The sequence below is a fragment of the Equus przewalskii genome, chromosome 3, assembly GCF_037783145.1.
Source record: "Equus przewalskii isolate Varuska chromosome 3, EquPr2, whole genome shotgun sequence".
NCBI lineage: Eukaryota > Metazoa > Chordata > Mammalia > Perissodactyla > Equidae > Equus > Equus przewalskii.
The window spans coordinates 50,143,340-50,164,045 of NC_091833.1; the positions used below are offsets into that span (position 1 = coordinate 50,143,340).

Consider the following 20,706-nt stretch of genomic DNA (forward strand, 5'->3'; position numbering starts at 1 on the left):
TGAATCCTTTTGCTTCCGAGCAGAAGAATTAATTTTGTCTTATCCATAACTTACTAGTGAATTTAGATCCCATGTTTACCTTTTTTTTTTCCTCCCCAAAGCCCCGGTACACAGTTGTACATTCTAGCTGTAAGTCCCTCTAGTTCTTCTATGTGGGACACTGCCACAGCATGGCTACTGACAGATGAGTGATGTGGTTCCATGCCCAGGAACCGAACCCAGGCCACTGAAGTAGAGCATGCTGAACTTTAACCACTAGGCCATCCAGGCTGGCTTGCCCACATTTAATTTAAGACCTAATTCCCAAGCACATGCTCCAATCACAAACATTTTGAATTTCAACACGATAAAATGACTTATTTAACTTCTGACCAACTTGCACATAATTGCACTATAGACTTTGGACTATGACAATTGCAGGCGGGCCAAGAAGAGTTATTTGTTTTTGTTAAATATCCAATCCAAACTATGCAGAAAATGTAGACTATTGTGTAAAATATTCTGATGCCAGAGGGTCCCAGCTAAAAATTAACATGTCCATTAAAATGATTTCTAAGATTTTCAGAAATTTTCTCTTATTAGTGAAAATGGAGCTAATTGTCAGGATGGATTTGAGTTTACATACTCAATTTCATTTTGTCCATGTTTCCTGTCCAAACTTTTCTCTTAGATTCTTGCCTGAACTTCCAGTGTAAAAGAGGACACATCTGTAAGGCTGACCGACATGGAAAACCGCACTGTGTTTGCCAAGATCCAGTGACTTGTCCGCCTTCAAAACTCCTTGACCAAGTACGTATTCTACAAAATAGTCTCTAAGGAGCACCAAATAGTGATTTGAATGAGACAAGTTTGCGATCGAAATTTCTTGTTAAAAAAAAGAGATAAGTGCCCATGTTATTTAATATTTGAAGAAATATTGAGTAGGAACAAATGCCAGTAAAATGAAAGAATGGTGCCCTAAAATGGTAGTAATGGCATTGAACTCACTTTAAAACTCATTCTGTCCTTGGAGCATCTGCATTTTTCGTGCTATTGAACTTATCTGGAGCTAAATTGTCATAACCATTGCTATGATTTGGTTGACTCTTTGTGCTGCATGGGATAGTAATGATTTAAATAGCCTCACCTACCTGACAATGTCTGTGGCACAGCGCAGTTTATCAAACAGCCTGAGCTTTAAGGAGCAGAGTGCTTTCCCAATGAACATTTGGAAACATGAGCTTTTGCTCATGCTTGTCTTTCCTAGGTTTGCGGCACTGATAATCACACCTACGCCAGCTCCTGTCATCTGTTTGCTACTAAGTGCAGACTGGAGGGGACCAAAAAGGGCCACCAACTGCAGCTGGATTATTTCGGTGCCTGCAAATGTAAGATTCCAGCACTGTCGCTGAGAGGGTTTTGGGTGAATCTGTGCATATCTGAAGAATATATTTACTTACTCATATATGCAAACAGGAAAAAGCTAATGTAGTTCTGAACCCAGGCTGCACATTAAAATCGACTGGGGAGACAAAGAAAATAAGAATGCCCAGGCTTTAATTATACGAGATTCTGACTTAATTAGACTGGATTGGAACCATGGTATTGTTTCACTTGTTTTTATAGTAACCTAGACAATTCTAGTGTGCAGCCAGGGTTCAGAACCACTATGATAATGTTATCCACTCAATAATTGAGATGAATCATTGGAATTTTGCTAAATTATTTGTCCTCTTCCCAAGTTCAGTTAAGCCTCTGCCAAGCAGTTTTATGACAATATATTCTTCCAGAAGTTTTTTTAAAATTGTCTTCCTTCCCCAGGATCCTCTCCATTGTGTTTGGATCGTCTCGTCCCTAAGTGGTTTTTTAACGTGCACCACGTAGCAGTGCTCACTCATATTTCTGGTTCTCCTCTCCTCCCGAACAAGTGAGAGGATTCAACTTCTCAGCTCCCTTGATGTTAGATGTATCCCTGTGAGTTACTTTGTCCAATGAAATGCAAGCAAAAATCATCCATGTGAGTTCCAGGCAGAAGCATTTAAGAGCTGGTGTGTGGTTCTTCATGCTCCCTTCACCTTGTGTTGAGATGGCGGAGTCTCCATCATTCGGAGTCTCCATCATCTCAAGCCCCAGAGAGCTCTCCTTCCAACTTGTATTTGACTTGTAGCAGAATCAAGACATAAACTTAGGATGCAATGTACAACCTGAGGACTAGAATTAACACTGCTGTATAGTATATCAGAAAGTTGCTTAGGGAGTAGATCCCAAGAGTTCTCATCACAAGGAAAAAACAATTTTCTTGTAACTATATGAGGTGATAGATGTTAACTAAACTGATTGTGGTAATCATTTCACAATATGTGTGTGTCAAGTCATTATGCTGCACACCTTAAACTTACACAGTGTTGTATGTCAATTATTATCTCAATAAAACTGAAAAAAAAGAAATAGACTTTTGTGCCTTTAACCCACTGAGAGTGAACATTATTTGTTACCACAGTATAAGCTAACATCTACCTTTTTCCTCTTTTCCCCTAATAAATAGGTCTTGTGTCCTCTGCTTCTAAATTGCAACTCTCTGACTCCAGAGCAGTGGTTCTCGGCCCTGACTGCACACCCAAATTACTTTTGGGACTTTTAATCCTGATGCCCAGGCTCCACCCTAGACCAATCCAGTCAGAATTTTTTTGAATGGAAGGTGGCATGTAGTATGTTTTGAAACATGCCGGACAATTCTGTTGTGTTGCCAGGGTTAACGACCACTGCTGGGATGGTGGGGCAGTGAGGAAGCTGGCAGTCACCGGAAGTGGTTAAGCTTCCTGTTATGAGGACTTGTCGTAGGACAGGAGTTAAGATCCAAAGATTAAAATCGATTTATTTTCTACTTGCAACAGCTATTCCTGCTTGTACGGACTTCGAAGTAATTCAATTTCCTCTAAGGATGAGGGACTGGCTCAAGAATATCCTCATGCAGCTTTATGAGCCTAACCCTGAGCATGCTGGATATCTAAATGAGAAGCAGAGAAATAAAGTAAGTTATCCACTGGTCAGCTATGTACGTGTCTGTCTGCAGGGCCTGAGGCAAAAAGGTGTTTGTGGGGGGCACAAAGGGTGGCTACCTCTGCCTGCATGTTGGCAAAAGCCCACTTTGCCTCCCTATACCTAGTTAGCACATATGGATTAACAGAATAGTCGTGGCCACTGTTCGTGCCACAAGGTAGGTTTGGGATACAGCCAAACCACCCCATTCCTACGTGAAGGACAGTGGCTTGAGCAGTACTGTTTAACTCGTACCGAGAGCAAGCTCTGGCTGAGCAAAGTGAGCCATACTCAGCATTTGTATATTTAGGCCCAGAGATATCATTTAAATCTAAACATCTTTTTTGCCCTCATAGGCCAGATATGGATTTATGATATACGGGAAATCCATTACTCAGAATGTCAGTAATGTATTAAGATTAAAAGGTGCAGAATACCGATTCTGGAAGTTCCCAGGGACAATTCATTCATCAGATAGTTATTGAGTGTATCCTGGGTGCCTGGAATTGATTTACATGCTGGAGACACAGCAATGAACCAAACCAAAATCTCTGCCTTCATGGGCTTACATTCTAGGCAAGGAGACATACTATGAACAAATAAGTGTATATATAGAGAGAGATATGTAGATATATGTCGATATATATGTAGATGTGTACATATTTTTATATATGCATGTATGCAAATATGAACATATATGCAAATACATGTGTAAGATATATCAGGTGGGATGAAATGTGCTATGAAGACAAAATAAAACAAGGAGGATGTGGATTAACTGTGTCAAATGCTGTTTACAGGTCATAAGATAAGGACTGAGAATTTGTCACTTATGTGGCATGTGGCAGTCGTAGTTGACCTTGACAGGAGCTGTTTCTGCAGAGTAGGGAGGAGAAAAGCCCAAGTGGACAGGTTCAAAGAGAATAAGAGGAAGAATGTGGAATCAGCAAGTATAGATGATATTCTCAGGACACTTTGCTGTAAAGGAGAAAAGTGAAATGAGGTGGTAGCTGGAGGGGAATGTGAGTTCAAGAGTCCCATCCACCAATGGAAGATGGTAGAGCATGTTTGTATGCTTCTGGAAATAACCCAGTAAAGGAAAGGTGCCCAGCTGCCATAGGGTATTCTTGAGTAGATGAGAAGGGGTGGGCTCCTGAGCACCAGCGAGGGGTTGGGCTTAGATCAGGAGCACAGGAAGTTCATCCACGGTAACAAAGAGGGAAGTTGGTAGATGTGGTCATGGGAACGGGTAGAAGTTTTGTTCTGATTCCTTCAGTTACTCCGTGAAGTAACAGGTCACGTCAAAAACTGAGAATTTCTATACACTGCCCAAAAATAATTTCTATCCTCTCTCTTTAATACATTGTCACAGAGATCCTTGAGAGCATTAGACACAAAACGGAGAAAATTCAATAGGGGTTGCCAAACAGTGTCACACCAGGGCTAAACTGAGACTGAGCAGGCACTGGGTAGAAATATATAGAGGATTAAGATGGATTATACCAATGGGGGAGAGCCGAACTTTTCACTAACTAGTCAACAAGTTTACGTAGGTCAATTCACCCCTATGCATTAGCACCTTCTCATAGTTTTAAGGAATGCAATGGACATTACTTGATTAAAAGAAAAGATCAAAAAAGACAAATTTCTCCTGAAAACCACAGAGTTTTTAAAAAATTTTAGTTGTTATTCTATGTAGGAATAAGAATGGCTCTAGTATTGGTTAGAAGGCCCTTAATTTGGTCTCACATGATGGCCTGGGCTTGTTTTCCTATCATGTTACTGTTCCTCTTCAAGTGAAGTTTAGCAAGTGATCATTCCATTGCACTTGTCTGATTCTCTGATATTCTTCTCCCTTCCTAATCCCAGGTCAAGAAAATTTACCTGGATGAAAAGAGACTCTTGGCTGGGGACCATTCCATTGACCTTCTCTTAAGGGACTTTAAGAAAAACTACCACATGTATGTGTATCCCGTGCACTGGCAGTTTAGTGAACTTGACCAGCATCCTATGGACAGGTAAAATCTCTTTACCTCCCAATTACTAGGTCATCTCCCTGATAGAATGTCTAGTTATTTATACCAAAATAATTTCCCAGTTCCATCTTAGAACACTGAAAGGCCAAATAAATGTGGTTAGGTATCTAAACATAAAACTGCTTTGAAAATAACAGAATATGGCCACACCGCAGCTTCCACATTTATGTGTTAGGGTCCAGCCTCCCAAAGAGACTCCTTCAACTCTTTATCCTAAATTCCCAAGATAACCTGACTGGTCCAACTTGGATCAAGTACCTGCAACTACATACCTGGAACGATCAGGCATGGTGGGTGGGTAAAAGCCAGGTTGTACAAACATGATTGCTGGGGTGCACCCCGATAAATCTAAGGTGGAGGAAGGACAGTTCCCAGCAAAGAAGGAAAACTTGTGAATTGACATTCCAAAAGCTATCTAGTTCACCCATAAACAGTTTATTTCATTTGCAGGTTTTCATGAGTGTACTATTTACTTGATGTACTTGGCAACCTCATGGAAGAAAAGTGCCCTTGGTACTCCTAAGAGTTAACTTTCATACACAGACTACTCAGTTAATAAGCTGCCATTTATTTCATTGCAGAGTCTTGACACATTCCGAGCTTGCTCCTTTGCGAGCGTCTCTGGTGCCCATGGAACACTGCATAACTCGCTTCTTTGACGAGTGTGACCCCAACAAGGATAAGCACATCACCCTGAAGGAGTGGGGCCACTGCTTTGGAATTAAAGAAGGTAAATTCATCATCATCCCAGGGAGAGGGATGTCCTCTTGTCCAGACAAGCCCTAAGCCCTGCAGCCCGCATAGAGAAGTCCTACTCTGTGCTCAAATTGAAACCTAGAGCAGTAAGGTGGCAGCATCTCAGGTAGGACTCCGTCCATGCACGTGCTGTCATTGCAAGGTTATTTCTCACTTCTTTTATGATGCTGTATTTTCAAAGGGCAGCGAGGATGAATATTGAGGGGATAACTGCATTGAGCCCTGGCAGTTGGCTAAGCCTAAGACAAGAATGTGAATCCAGAGAGTTGTGCCAGATCTCAAAAACCTACCCTTCTAATGAAAGAAGGATTTTACGACCTTACTTAACCTGTGTATATAGGGCCAAACTTGTAAAAATCATATTTGAAGAGCAAGCCTGATTCGATCAATGGGAGAAAGAAGAATCTTGGAATTCATTACCAACACACTAAAGATTGGGTCTTACATCACAAGCTGTGTCCAGATAGCATTCCTGTAATCCAAAAGTGACCCAATACTGCATCTGCAGTGGCAAAAAAAAAAAAAAAAAAAGATCGGAGGGTTCTTTCTTTTTTTTAATTATTTTTTTTATTTTTTAAGGAAGAGTAGCCCTAAGCTAACATCTGTGCCCGTCGTCCTGTATTTTTTTAGTATGTGGGATGCCTGCCACAGCATGAGTTGATAAGCAGTGTGTAGATCCACACTGGGGATCTGTGCCAGGGAACCCTGGGCCACCAAAGCAGAGCGCGGGAACTTAACCACTGTGCTACCGGGCCCGCCCCGGAGGGTTCTTTCTTTATTCCTAAAGTGGAGGAATTTAAATTTAGACATTTGTTTTACTAGGTTACGTCTTAATCTACTTCCTTTTCTTTTCCTAAGTTAGAGTTGATTTTTATGAGCAAGCATGTTTTCAATAAGCAAGATTTGAAAGATATTCAAAAAATGAGCAATCAAAACTGCTTGCAAATGTAAATCGACAGTGAACATCAAATCTCTGCGACAGAGATCTGTGCATATGTTCACAACACACGTGTAGGATGAATATGCAGCCACGCAGTGAGGAAAAGGAAGTTCACCAAAGGTCAGAATTTCCCACAAAAAGGGAACTTAAGGGAGCTTCACTTCAAAAATACTCCTCATGCTAGTGTATAATGCCTTGAAATTAGGAAGAGCTGAGAGTATGAGGATTGTTATTTATTGATAAATAGGTAAGCAGAAAAAGTCCTTTTCCTCTACAATTTTATTCCGTGAAATAAGCTCAACTGTAAAGAGCAAATAACATATATTTTTGTAAGCGCCTAGTTCCATGTATTAATTGTCTATTACTCCATAACAGATTACCCTAAAGCTTAGAAGCTTGATTTCTGTCTCACGGTTCCCAAGGCTCAGGAAACTGGCAGTAGCTTACCTGGCTTCGGAGCTGCTCTAAGCTCGCTCACATGGCTGTTGTCAGAAGGCGTCAGCTCCTCACTATGTGCTCCTCTCTGTAGGACTGTTTACCACATGGCATCTGCTTTCCTCCAGAGTGATCAGAGAAAGAGAGAATTAGAGATAGAAAACCCAAGACTGCAGCTGCAGTGTCTTTTATAACCTCATCTCGGAAGCGACATACTGTTACTTCTGCCATATTCTGTTGTCACGCAGACCAACCCTGCTGCAGTGTGGGAGGAGACTACAGGATGTGGGTTGGTTGGGTCATCTTGGAGGCTGCCTACCACAGACTGTTTATACCTTGTTAACATTAATAGGAAATTAACAAGCTATTAAGACCCAAACTCATACAAATAATGCCAATTTCCTTTCTAACATCTACACGATAAACACAGTACTTATAAATTCAAATGTATCCCTAAAATTGGCTAAAACTGTCTCTTCCAATTCCCATGTTAAAAAAACAAAATGTACCCAAGTATGGCTCCCCACCCCCTCCACTCCACCACTATCAATAGGGGAACACTAGGCTGGGACGGGACATATTTATGAATGCCCTTTTATACGGCACGTGATTTTAAGGAGTGATCAAAAAGCAAATTTGAACAGAGGCCATTTATTCAAGGAAACCAGTTGTGCTCCACTGCTCCTTTTGAAACTTCTGGAAGCTCTTCAGCATGTAGGCTCACTCAGGTTCTTGGCTAGGGGTTTGTCTGGGAGCAGCAGGAAGGGCTTAAAGTTCATTGACTCGCAAAGCTCCTAATGATCTTGTTTGTTCCCTGTGGTTTGGCCGTGATTACATTATTTTGAAGAAGGGAAAGAATTATCACACAGTAAGCCAATGAAGCAGATATTAACCATTCTGTCAGAACAAGTAAACAAGTTACTACTTTGGGACGCAGCTAGGGAAAGCAAAAAAGTATGTATCTCTCTTTGTAAGCATATCCTTCCTTCCCTCTGAGCTGAGAGATCCACAGAAGGACGAGATAAATTTTAGCCAGTGTTGTCCTGAATTCTACCTGCCTTTGGTCTGAACTAGACGTGCTTGAATATTCCAGCTCTATCATTAACTAGCCATGTGCATTAGGGCATGCCACTCAGCCTCAGCGAGTCTCATTTTCCTTGAGTGTAAACTAAGGGTCCGATTAAGAGATGGAAAAGCCTTATTTATTTAGTGCTATCCTACATTGACATATATCCACGTTAATCTTTAGAAAAACCTTTCAAGTGAGACTAATAGGGTGAACAAGTCAGATCATGCAAGTCCTACTAAGCCAGTTAAAGACATTATCCTAAGAGTACTGGAGGATCACCGAACTGTTTTAAACAACGGAGTGATTTCACTGGATTCGTGTTTAAGAATGATTCTTTTGGTTATTGTGTGGGGAAGCCAGAGAATGTTTGAGAGGATGTTATGGTAAATTCAGGCAAGAGTTGATGAGAATTTGAACTAGGGCCGTTAGTTATATTGGGGAAAAAGAAAAACAAACATAGTCGAGATATATTAAAAAGTATAAATGTATTCAAGATATATTCAAGAATATAAACATATTCAAGATGTACAGCATGCAGAAATAATAAGACAATGTTTGACAGGAACATATGGAGGCAGGGAGCAGACAGCTGAGAGACCAAGAGAAAGAGGAGTGAGTACAGTGGCCGGGTTCCTGGCTCAGGCCAGACAGGATAAACAGAGATACCTTCCACTGAGACAGAAAACACGAGAACAGAAGTAGATTCGAGGGAGATGATAAATTCCATTTTGGAGAGGTTGAATTTTGAAGTCTTTGGAAGATAATGTATAGTTGATGGTTGAAGATATGGGTCTGCGTTTCAAGACAGTTTGGGAATTGAAATACGCATTTGGAGATTACTAGCACACAGAAAGTAATTGACACCAGGGAACGAAATTAATTCCCCAAGGAAAATGTGTTGAGCTACATGAGAAAGGGCCTAAGGTTAAACACCAAGGTATAACAATATCTAGATGATGGATAGAGGAGAAAGAAGGAGTTCACTAAGGAGAATAAAAAGTCTCCTGAAAGGAAGAAAGAAAACAGGACAGTGCCATGTCTAAGGAGGTGTTTCAAAGACGAGGACACGATCACAGTGCCAAATGCTGCTGAGACGTCAAGTACGATAACAGACCGAGAATATCAGTTGGATGTAGAAATAAGGATGTCCTGGGTGGCCTTGGTAAGAGTTTTGGTGGAATGGTAGTGATGGAAGCCAGATTCTATCAGTTGAGAAAGAACCGGAGATGAGAAAGGATAAGGAGTGAATGTTTGAAGGCAGGAAAGAGCTAGAGAGGGATATAGAGTTGAGAGAAGCATTTGGGGGAATAAAAGAGCCTTGAGCACTCATTCATTCACTCATTCATTCTTTCTTTCATTCATTCACTCAACAAATCTTTACTGATGGTCCACATAATGCCAGGCACTGTTCTTGAGGCTGGATATGCAGCATATTTAAACACTAATGGAAAGGACCCAGAAAAAAGGAAAAGTTGAGGATGTAAGAAAAAAAAGAGGAAAATAAGGGAGAATCCCAAAGTCAGAAGAGATCCTGAGCACAGGTGGAGGGTTGGCCTTAAAGTCCATGGGAGGGACATCTCTCATTCAAACAACAGAAGGAAGACAAAAAGAACAAGTGCAAATATAAGTAAATTTATAAATAATGAGACTGTTATCTCCATTTTACAAAAGAAGCCAGTGCTCAAAAGAAAGATATCAAAGTCCATAATCTGTCCCGCTCTTGGGGCAAGAGGAAGACTTACACTGGGCAGGAAAATTGCCTCGTGTCCCAGACAGGGGAGTAGCTTAGTATGCTTCTAACTAATCTACTTGAAATATTTATTCAACAATTCTTGAGTGAGAGTGGGCCACGCTGGTGAAGCATGGTCTCACGTCCGCCGGAGGATGCTGTCTTCTTCCACACGTGTGGCAACAAGTTCTTTAGAATCACTTGACTGGCAACTGGACTTAAACTGGCACCATACTTCTGTTTATGTCTACTCATATTTTAGCAACCCTCATAGGTTAGTGTACTGGGCGCTTCTCCGCTGGGCCTCCCCTCAACCTCTTCTATCAGTGATTCTCAACTCTACATCAGACATACCTGCAGAGCTTTCTAAATGTCTACATGCCATTGGCCCACCCCTGGGGATTCCGATTCAGGAGGCCAGGGGTGAGGCCCGAAATACATATTCTTAAAAACTTCTTGGGTGATGTTGATGCCCTACCAGGGTTAAGAACTATCATACTGGGACTGGCCCCCTGGCCAGGTGGTTAAGTTCAGGCACTCCGCTTCTGTGGCCCTGGTTCACCAGTTTGGATCCTGGGCACAGACCTAATATGGCTCATCAAGCCAAGCAATGGTGGCGTCCCACATAGAAGAACTAAAATGACTTATAACTAGGATATACAACTACGTACTGGGGCTTTGGGGAGAAAAAACAAAAAGAGGAAGATTACCAACAGATGTTAGCTCAGGGCCAATCTTCCTCACAGAAAAAAAAAAAACAAAAAAATGCCTATCATACTGTCATATTAGATGGCTTCTCTAATCCCCAGCTCTAACACTTTTTTCTTTATATTACTAATTTTGCTACTTTCTAAAAGTGCATTTTGTTTTTTGTTTTTTTACAGAAGACATAGATGAAAATCTCCTGTTTTGAATTAAGATTTGAAAGAACTCAAACTTCCCAGCATCCTCCTCTGCTCTGACCACTTCTGAAATCTATGCAGCCATGATATTTGTAGATTTATATTTAGCAAAACGTTTGCATGTCTAAGAAGACAATGAGAGTAATTGCTTGATAACAGTATATGCGCCAGATATTTAATATTAACTTTGGAAATAAATTAAGTCAGGTATGCAAAATTCTGTACACATTTGTGAACAGGAGTTTAACTCATGCTTTCTGCATCCATTTATTAGATACTTACTAATTATAAAACTTGAAAAAATAATACATTCATTTTGTCCGTAATATCACGTGTACTTCAAGAAAATGAAATAATGTTCTTTTGTTGTTAATGTGTATGATTTTCGATATCTTAATATCCTAATAAAAATCCAAATGCTAATTCAAGTTTATTTCCAGTCATTTATTTAAACAATTCTACGTGAAAGACTAACTCAGGGCTCATACTTCATATCAAATTATAATTGTGCTTCATAGACCCTACTACTTAAAAAAAGAAAACGTGCACGTGGTCAGGGGAGACACTTCCTAGAGGAAACAAATATTCAGTTGTTAAACGGTAGTTGCTCATGAGTGTCCTTTGTCATCATGTAAGTTTAAAAAGAAAAAAAATTGAATTCAAGTGCACTTTACCAAGTTTGCTATAAAATCTGGATGATCGTGCACTGCCAGATACAGCTAATTCTAACTTTTGTGCAACTGCACATGAGTGTCGGGGTGGAGGAAGGCCCTGCAAAATTTCTAGGCATTTTAAGTCCTTAGAATAAAGGTAGCGTAAAGAGATCCCTGAAGTGTCTTAACATCCAATGTAGTCAGAGATAAATATTGCAACTGTAAATTGATGCAAGAAAATGTGTTCTAAGTGAAAATGTATGTCTTCATTTGAGCTCTTCTTTGGTAAATAGCAATACAGTAAAAGCTAGATTGAAAAAATATAGAAGACAGCATAACAGAGCTTTCCAAGATCCGAAGCAAGGCAATAAAAGAAAGCGTCACCCACTTCATTCTACCTAAAATACTTAAAAGAAAACAAAATAGTTTTTTCCATATTTTCCTATCTGAAAAGGAAAATATCAATGCAATTAGTCTTTGATTATTTCCTCATATAATCAAAAATTCGTTGTTGTTCTTAAGAGCCCTATCTCTGACAGTCACTGAGAGAATGTGCCCCTGGGAATTTTATCTGAAGGACTTATGGAACAGTTTCTTTTTTGTCATAATAACCTTCTCTGATTAACTGCAAAATTGTATTTATCTCTTTTCTTAGCTCAATGAGTCACTTGTTCTTAACCAGACCACAACATACCATGTCATGCCTAAATTAAGCTCAATTTGATTAATTGAAATGTAATGATTCTTTTTAATTTTTTCCAATTAGGAAAATAATTTTAGAAATTATTCCAAAGTTCAGAATGTTTCTATGTGTAGCTGCAAACAAATGTCATGAGAGGTCTTAACTAATAGAAACCAAGTTTCTAACTGTAAATTTGTTGGGAAGACTGAAATTATATTTGGAGGCACTAATTAGACCTAAATTACCGTTTTAAATATTTTCAATGTTTTGGAATAGTGAAACGTGATTTTAATGCTAAGGACGTTACCTAATTGTTTACTAAAAGTGTTTCAGTTGAAAATAATTTTCATTTTGAAATAAAAATATGATTTACTGATAGAACACTTTAGAACCTTAAATGTTTCTGTCAGTTAAGCCTCCCATGTGTCAGTTAAGGCCCTGGATGATATGTTGCAAAAGCACTTAAATATTCTTGGTGGTGACAATTTTTAATCATGGGTTGTTTGTGATAAAACATTTCTCTAATCCCAACCAAGGAGTTGAAGTTATTTTCTGAGTAATGAGTCTTTAAGCCTCTCTCTGTGTAATTGAGATACTTTAGAATTTGGAGTTCCTAGCCTAGAACCAATTATTCAGTTCAGCTTTGAATTTTGTGACTCATTGCCCATAACCATAAAGGCATTAGTAATATGGCTTAAATACTAGAGGGGCATAGAGATTCCAGGAGATCACACTGTTCCTTGAATCCATCGCTCCGAGGGCCATTTGAAGCAAAGGTAATTGAAAAGACACAGCACGGTTTGGACTGATTTTATTGCACTAGGGAAAAGAATGTAAGATAGTCTTGTCTTGGGTGATTTAGTGATTTCTAGTAGGTCCACTTATCAAAGGAAGAAAGAAATTCAAGGATTTAAATTCAGAAGAAAGAAAAATACAAAGAAAGAACATGAAAAAGAAAGGAAAGGGGGATAAGTTGCCTAAATTCAGGCAAAGTAAAATAGCTTGAAGATAAATCAGAGCTGGGTTTCAAATATACATAAAATAATTGAAGACTGACATATATAAAAAGAAATAACTTGCTTCAGATGCTGGGGACAAGTCTTTATAAGAACATGATGAAGTTGATTTTTCTTCCAAAATCCAATTCCAGAGTACAGTGATTTGTTTGAAACTCATAAGGTAAGTTAATTTGAGTTAAATGTGATTTAAGAGCATAACAAGGTTTGCTTTCAGAATCAGCTGGCCAGAAAAGACCACACTGATTTGCTGTATTGAATTTACTCATATCATACTTATTCTCTACCAATCCATCATGCCTTGCAAGAGTTTTTCCATATCGTTTCCTTCTTGAGAAATTATAGTTGTCAGTAACAGCATCCAGACCATGTGAAGGCCTGGTAAGTCTCATGGGGGTAGAAGCTCAAGGTGGGTTTATTACATTATTTCTTGTATGCTACACAAGAAACCCTATTTGAGCCAGCGGCGATACATCCCCAATCAGAATCATGATATGACACTGGAGTTTGAAGATTTCTGGATAGAGATCACAAACTCAAATCACTTCAGGGACCAAACAGGGTTAGGGTGAACTGTGAGGTTCTAGGGAAGAGTAGGAAGTGCCTGCAATGTTATGCGCCATAGCATGCACGTCTGAAGGCGTTCAAAGTTTCTTAAAGCACTGTTCTAGGCTTACAAAACCTGAACCTAGAGGGAGAAGCAAGCCTGACCATCATTTCAACACCTCTAACCAAACAGTCTATTTACAATGAGATAAGACTTAGATAGAAAGAAATAAATGATCTCCTAACCCTTCAATTCCAGACTCTTCCTCCAGAATGGAATTGCTCGTCCTGGCAGGCCTGTTGGGCACAGCCACTGCGCTGCCCATCCGTGTGAGTACCCCTCCTCAGTTGTCCACTCCATTTCCGTTCTAGAAACATCGTATTTCTGGACTAGAAAGCATTTCCTCTTTTTGTTTCACAGAAAGAGGAAAGTGGAGTCCAGGAAAGTTGTAGACCCAGGAATTTAGCACAGTTCCTCAGCCCCAGGGTGTTCCCAGTACAAACCCCGGCTCACAGGCCATTTGCTAGCTGAGTGACCTGGAGCAAGGAATGAACCCGTGGCCTCCCTGCCTGCAACGTGAGTCATAAGAATGACCTCAGAGTTGTGTGAAGATAATAAAAGTGCATCTAAAGCACTGAGGAGTCCTAATGGGAACACAGGAAGCTCGTAAATAAACTTAGCAATATAGAACAAGTGACGGGGTCTGAAGTCCACAGTTTCAATCGAGTTTCATTTACAACACCCTTACCGCAAACCGTCTCATGTTGACTGCAGCCATGCCTCCCACATCTGGACAAATGAGATATATGAGTCTAATCTGTGCTTAGTATACTCTAAATATGTAGGGCACCAAGTAGGTAAGAAACCCTCTCCCCCGCAGATTTTGTAACAAAGGAGCTGTCAAAGCAGTGAGGGAGCTTTCAAAACTTGTTTGGGGATACAAAATTTAAATTTACACTTCCACACTCCCTTTACTTTGAACTTATAAATGCTGAGAACTAAATTGAGAACACTGTTGACTCAAAGATAATGAGGCATGCAATATGTAATTAATCTTAAGAGATGTAAATAGAAACACTTTGGAAATAAGTTCAAAGGCAAAACGTATGCCTTCTAAATCACTGGACAAAACTGATTCATCTTTTCCCTATACTCAACTGCTTTTTATTTCAGAGGTAAAGCTACACGACTGATGGGGCTAATGCTCAGTAGTGCTTGGTACCTATTCTCATTTAGAACAAAAGCCCTTTGTAATGAATCAAGTCTCACCGTATCTTGCTTTATCTTGTTGCTGTTATTGTTTTACAAGCTTGAACAATCTGGAGGAAGTTCCAGTGGACAGGTAAACTTCTAGTTATATTTTCAAATGACGTGTTCATTTTAAAAGTTTGCAATTGCCTGAAATGACTGACATGTTTCTTTTTACAGAGATTTAACTTTTACCCACCACAAGGACCACCATTTTTTCCTCCGATCCCATTTCCCCTACCTCGACAGCTGCCCCTGGTGAGTATGGGTTTGGGGAATCTCAAGTTGTGACAAGTATTTCCCAGTTGGATGATGGTTATAAAATTCTCCAAATTTGATACTGAAAAATAAGGCTTAAGAGGCATCAGCTATTCACGCTGCCCTTCTTGCAGAGCTTGTGTGGAGCGCAACAAGGGGCTGGCAAATGCTCTCCCAAGTCTTCAGTGACGTCCTCCAATGTGTCCGTACGCTCGCCATCAAAAAGCTGTTTAGACTGAATTGCTTTGACTGTGATGAACTTACTCTTCTAATCTCTTTCTATAATATCCATTCTTTCTTTTTCTAAATCATCTTGCTGCTTTCTTTTCTCTGAAAAGTTTTTTTCCAGCTCTGTGCAACTTTTTCTCACCGGTCAAACAATATAACTACTTTATTCTTCTTGTTGGAGCCTCTTCAATCTCTCCTAATATCTGGATTGTTACAAAAGTTTTTAGTGAAGGCCAGAACAATGCTAAACACATAATAAAGTTGTCTTTATTCTACATGTAATACTTTTGGTGGTATGGACAGATAGCATTTATTTGGTTGCTTATAGGGTCTATAGTGAGTACTGGAAATACAAAAAGTATGAAATAAGTTCACAATCTGATGAGGAAGAGAGACTCATAAATGAAAAAAACCCATAATTTGATAAGTCCTTCTAGATGCAAATACAAAGCCAGCTAACCTAGGATGTGTCAAAGGCTTGATTCCCAGAGGAGATGGTATCTGAACCAGTTTATGAGGGATGAGGAGTGGGTAAGGCACTCCAGGCAGAGGGAACAGCACGTGCCTGGGCACAGACCTGGGCGGCACATGGCCATTTGGGGGAAGAATGACCAGTACAATGAGGCGGCAAACACAGGTTGGAGACACACTGAATTTGGACAATACTTAAGCAATGATGTTTTGGAAAGTTCACACATATTTTAAAATAGCATCTAGCTTAACTTCCTGTCTAGCAACTAAAATATAATATGTTTAAAATATAAACACTATTTTGCATAACTTTGCTTTTTTATCTAAATGTAATAAACACCTTCCCTTTGCTTCTATTCAATTTCACACTGTTTATTTCTCAACTTTAAGCAGGTTTTTGGAAATTTGTCACTACAGTTAGTCCTCAATGGACTTTGCCTTTAATGTTTTCACATGTCCTAACTGAATCTTAGCCACTAAATTTCTAAGAACTTGCATTTGTAATTAATTGCTAATTGTTTTCGTCTAGTCAGGGCTAGGTGCATTTTTTTTTGGCTGAATTCAGCAATATTTGTTGTTAAATTAATGAAAACTCCTGGAGTCTTGGTTTATCATTAGAATTAGGAATCTCTGTTAACATCTTATGTTTTAAATTATATATATCTAGCTGGCAATAAAAAGAATCACCAGCATTTGAAACAGAAACTCTTCTTTCCACCAGATGGCAGAATAGTATTAAAAATCAGCCCAAGAACGAACTACTGTAGAGAAACTGATGGATTTGCAAGAACTATCAACACATAAGACAGATTCCCTGACTTTAGGTTTGACCAATTAAGCAAAATAAGCATACCTCTTGAAAGAAAAAATGACTTAAAATCCACTAGAATCTGATTTTCACCAACTAGAAGTTGGGTTCCCTGGGAAAGCATAATTGCTCAATAAATACTGGGTGAATGGATGGATGGATGGATGAGCAAATGAATGAAGAAATTTTAAAAAGTCAAAATGTTCACATTTTGTTTAATTCACAATTTACTTTTTTTTCTTTTTTGTAGATTCCAATTCCTCTTCCTTTTCCTTATGATCCAAATCAGGTAAATTACACTTAAAAGTTTCCTTTAAGAAAGCATTTAAATAAATACAAAACAAAAACTTGAAAATTTTTAAGATTTAATCGGAGAGGAATTTTGATAAGAATTAATGCTTATCATTCTCTTTTGGGGACCATTAGTTGATATTTGTCTGATTTGAATCATTTAATGTACAAATCTTACGTACTGAACTACCAAAAACCTGGAACTTTCCTTGATCGAGTGGAGGAAATTGGGGAGATGAGTAGAAAATGCATTTGAAGTCAAATAACCCGGGGATGCAAGCTCTGCCATTTAATACTCTGGAGTAACCTTAAACTCCCTGTGAGCCGTATTTTCTTCTAGAACATAAAATAGAATGGATGATTTAGGAAGTTCATTTTACCTCTAAAATTTTATACTTACATCTGCCACTAATGGGAGGAAAATGCCCTCTTACTGAAATGGAATCTGTCCTAGAAGCCTATGAACTAGATTTAAGGTTATGGTCATGATATAAAAGGTCAGTTAAATTTTACTTTTGACAGGATTTTACTGAATGCAGGATAATTACATATGACAAGACTGACTCAGTCACAAACCAAAAAATAAGTTGTATATATTATAGCATTTTAATTCCAAATTTTTCAATGATACTCCTATTATAATACAGGAAATGACATTATTAAAGTTTTCTTTCATAAAGAAGTGATTCCAAAATACAGTCTTTCTTCCAACCTAGTAAGCATAAGTTTAACGCTCTTTCCAAGAAGACCTCGCTGTATTTGGAGCCCACAAAGGAAAATGTGGGCTGTTTCCAGAGGTAGGAGCTTTGAAAGGGGTGGGATGTACTGTTGGGGGGAGGAGTACTTAAAATATTAGTGACTATGAGTCCTAAGGATATAACTTTAGAAATGCTAAGAATTCAAAAAAGCATAATTTCATTAATCCAGCTAAAATGAAAGTATAAGATAGAAGAGAGATAAAATGCTGAATTACAACTCGATTATTTGTTTCCTTTTATTCTAGGTCCTGACACCTAACAATCTTATATTGGTAAATATATTCTGCTCTGTTAATCTATAAAATCTATAAAAATACTGTATTCAACAGCCTATAAGATGAGCCAGTTCATTATGAAAATTACTGTCTTTATTAGTCAATTCATTTGGAAACAAAATAAAGCATGGCTGTTAAATTCGAAGCCAAAGAACAATCCCAATGCATGCCAACAGTTCTTCATTCATTTAGTCAATTCATCCAAACTGGAAATCAACAAAACAACCTCTTCTCTCACTAATGAAGGAGACAGGGAAGAGTCAAAAGACTCAGAGTTACAGAATAAATTGCTTTAGGAGGTAAAATTATTTCTTCACTAATGAAGCATTAGCATAAACACATACTACACTAAAGATGGTCAAATCTAAATCTCGACAATGCTTTTTTTTACTGAATTATACATAATTCAACTTTTTAATGAGGCTCTTTATTGATACAATATGTTGTTCAGAATCTTAGTTTATGAAAGACAGGAAAAATACTTGGATGTAGTTACAAAAGATAACACTAAAAAATTCCATTTCCCTGTCTAAAAACATACTTTTCACACTTAAGGGCCAGCCCCAGTGGCCTAATGGTTAAGTTCGGCAGGCTCTGCTTTGCTGGCCCAGGTTCAGTTCCCAGGTATAGACCCATACCACTTGTCTGTCAGTGGCCATCCTGTGGTGGCAGCCCATATACAAAGAGAAAGACTGGCCACGGATGTTAGCTCAGGGCGAATCTTCCTCAGCAAAAAAAAAAAAAAGATTTCTTCACACTTAAACATTTTCTGAAATCAAGACATATTTCACAACAGATACAGACATTTAATCTAGGATCTCCTTTTTAATATGCTATTATTAACTAAATGGGACATTTTACATTTGATGGTATCTTAGAATCAGGGACATGCAGTACTTTGTAAAAATGTCAGAAATTTAGGCCTATATCATTTGTGTGCCTGAGATAAAATTTTTCAGGATTCTTCACTACAGACTATTTAAAGTCAACCATCTTGAAGAGTATTTAAGTGTCCCAGAAACTCTGAGGTTAACAGGTAGCTTCAGAGCCCAACTAAATAAGAACCTAAGCCCTTTGAGTTCAACTAGCTAGTGCTCTTCCCACAATCCACTCTGTTTAAGCAACATTATAGTACATTTCCAAATGGCAAATCATAAAGATTCTAGCATATTTCTAACTGAAAAGGTTTTAGGAAACTACCTTCAATAATTAATTATTGATGATTACAAAATTAGCAAGTTCACATTTCCATCAAAACATGGCCAACAGAGCACTGGCCTGTGGTTGGAAAGCCTAGATTCTAATGCCATCTTTACAACTAAATTAGCTGTGTAACTGTTGGTAAAGGCATGCATTTACCTCCAAGGTCTCTTCCAGTCAAAATAGTGACTCCTCAGACACGTGATTCACTCAAATTACCAGATCTGAACACTTAATACCTATTTACACTTTATATTTCTGAACTTTTTAGAAGTGCTGTTGGCCACAACCCATCCTGCAAAGAACCCTGACAGAATAATTTAAAGAATCGCTGTATCTTCACGGTGATCATTTTTCTCTGGGTGATCCTAGTTAAGTCAGGGAGCAGGAACAGGCATCCTAAGAGAACAGAGGCTACCTCAAGCCCTAAGAACAAGTCGGGACAGTGTTTAGCTTACATATTCTCGCAGACGTACGGGTACAGACAGCTCAACAAATAGAGCAATTCGATAAGAGTGGTCAACGCCTTGAGCAAGCTGCCAGTCTCTTAAAACAGGGGGACCTGCGGAAGCCACAAAGCAATATTTTCCCAGAGAAACTACTTGTATAAGCAAACCCTTGAAACAAAGTATTCATAGGTGTCCTAACATTTTGTTTCAAGTATCATTCACACAGGGAATTTGCATAATTTAAGAAAAATAAGACTTGTATGGAAGCATACACAGTGAGTTTCTTAACCACTCATCAATTTTCTATCCTTTAGATATAGTGTATAGTTACAAGGCAGTCACAAGAAAATATTTCTGTGAATTAAGGGAATTTAAGTCTAAATATTGCATATCCACTTTAAAATCTTACATCATGTAAATAAAACACTAAGTAGTAACATGAAATTAACTTTTCAATAAAAACAGAGATCTTTATATAGAAAATATTTTAACTTATATATGCACTAAGTTAAAATAAACCCATTGACAGCACTGATACTTGATTTTCCTTCTTTCACAGTTAATCACTGCTATTCTGAACCAACTTGGGGTAAGGCCATATTAACTTTTAAGCTATTATAAACTACAAATCTGATGGACTGAAGATAATATCTCATTAATTTTTTTATTTTTAGGGCTTCTTTGGGGTAAGACTTTATTTCTATGATTATATTGATAAAAGCAAGTGACATTTAATCTCAGGAAAGGTAAGAATAATTCTTCTGAACCATAAAAACATCCAAGAGAATCCAAACTGACTGATCCACCCAAACTAGAGCTCACGAGTTATAAACTCAATTTTCTCCAAGATATTTAGATCAGAATGTCCGCAGGTCTAAAAAGGTATTCTTTTTATAATGCCCAGGGTATCTGACAAAATTTGTTTACAGAAATATAT

At 38.5% G+C, this 20,706-nt stretch overlaps 2 protein-coding genes and 1 long non-coding RNA gene across 10 annotated transcripts in view; 2 read left to right on the plus strand and 1 right to left on the minus strand.

The window, feature by feature from the left end:
• The window catches only part of LOC103543460 (uncharacterized), a 41,153-nt gene extending 33,697 nt beyond the window's left edge, over nucleotides 1-7,456 (minus strand). Inside the window, exon 1 of one of the 2 annotated variants that reach the window (XR_011538619.1) lies at nucleotides 7,198-7,456. This is a non-coding gene — a long non-coding RNA (uncharacterized lncRNA). The remainder of the gene's footprint in view (nucleotides 1-7,197) is intronic. The other variant, XR_011538620.1, reaches the window with a different exon arrangement.
• The window catches only part of SPARCL1 (SPARC like 1), a 43,377-nt gene extending 32,064 nt beyond the window's left edge, over nucleotides 1-11,313 (plus strand). For all 6 annotated transcript variants that reach the window (XM_070614344.1, XM_070614345.1, XM_070614348.1 and 3 more), the window contains 6 exons: nucleotides 671-789; nucleotides 1,247-1,367; nucleotides 2,874-3,010; nucleotides 4,888-5,036; nucleotides 5,636-5,784; nucleotides 10,868-11,313. In XM_070614344.1, coding sequence (XP_070470445.1) covers nucleotides 671-789; nucleotides 1,247-1,367; nucleotides 2,874-3,010; nucleotides 4,888-5,036; nucleotides 5,636-5,784; nucleotides 10,868-10,896 — 704 coding nt within the window. In that variant the 3' untranslated portion in view covers nucleotides 10,897-11,313. The remainder of the gene's footprint in view (nucleotides 1-670; nucleotides 790-1,246; nucleotides 1,368-2,873; nucleotides 3,011-4,887; nucleotides 5,037-5,635; nucleotides 5,785-10,867) is intronic.
• Nucleotides 11,314-13,923: 2,610 nt separating this feature from the next.
• SCPPPQ1 (secretory calcium-binding phosphoprotein proline-glutamine rich 1) lies at nucleotides 13,924-20,544 on the plus strand. 2 transcript variants are annotated; one of them, XM_070614354.1, is made up of 7 exons: nucleotides 13,924-14,112; nucleotides 15,093-15,125; nucleotides 15,212-15,289; nucleotides 17,047-17,085; nucleotides 18,091-18,117; nucleotides 20,329-20,358; nucleotides 20,444-20,544. In XM_070614354.1, exons 1-7 carry the CDS (start codon nucleotides 14,056-14,058, stop codon nucleotides 20,495-20,497), a joined length of 318 nt encoding a protein of 105 aa, XP_070470455.1. In that variant the 5' UTR covers nucleotides 13,924-14,055; the 3' UTR covers nucleotides 20,498-20,544. The 2 variants fall into 2 exon arrangements, with proteins under 2 accessions (XP_070470455.1, XP_070470454.1); XM_070614353.1 differs by lacking the exon at nucleotides 13,924-14,112 and having other exon boundaries at nucleotides 14,864-15,125.
• Nucleotides 20,545-20,706: the final 162 nt, after the last annotated feature.

What these genes read in the sequence shown, in the direction of transcription:
- SCPPPQ1 (XM_070614353.1), top strand. Translation starts at nt 14,976, where the DNA reads ATGGGGCTAATGCTCAGTAGTGCTTGGTACCTATTCTCATTTAGAACA. An exon ending in GAGGAAGTTCCAGTGGACAG is followed by an intron (nt 15,126 to 15,211) that starts GTAAACTTCTAG and finishes TTCTTTTTACAG; the next exon opens with AGATTTAACTTTTACCCACC. An exon ending in TTCCTTATGATCCAAATCAG is followed by an intron (nt 17,086 to 18,090) that starts GTAAATTACACT and finishes CTTTTATTCTAG; the next exon opens with GTCCTGACACCTAACAATCT.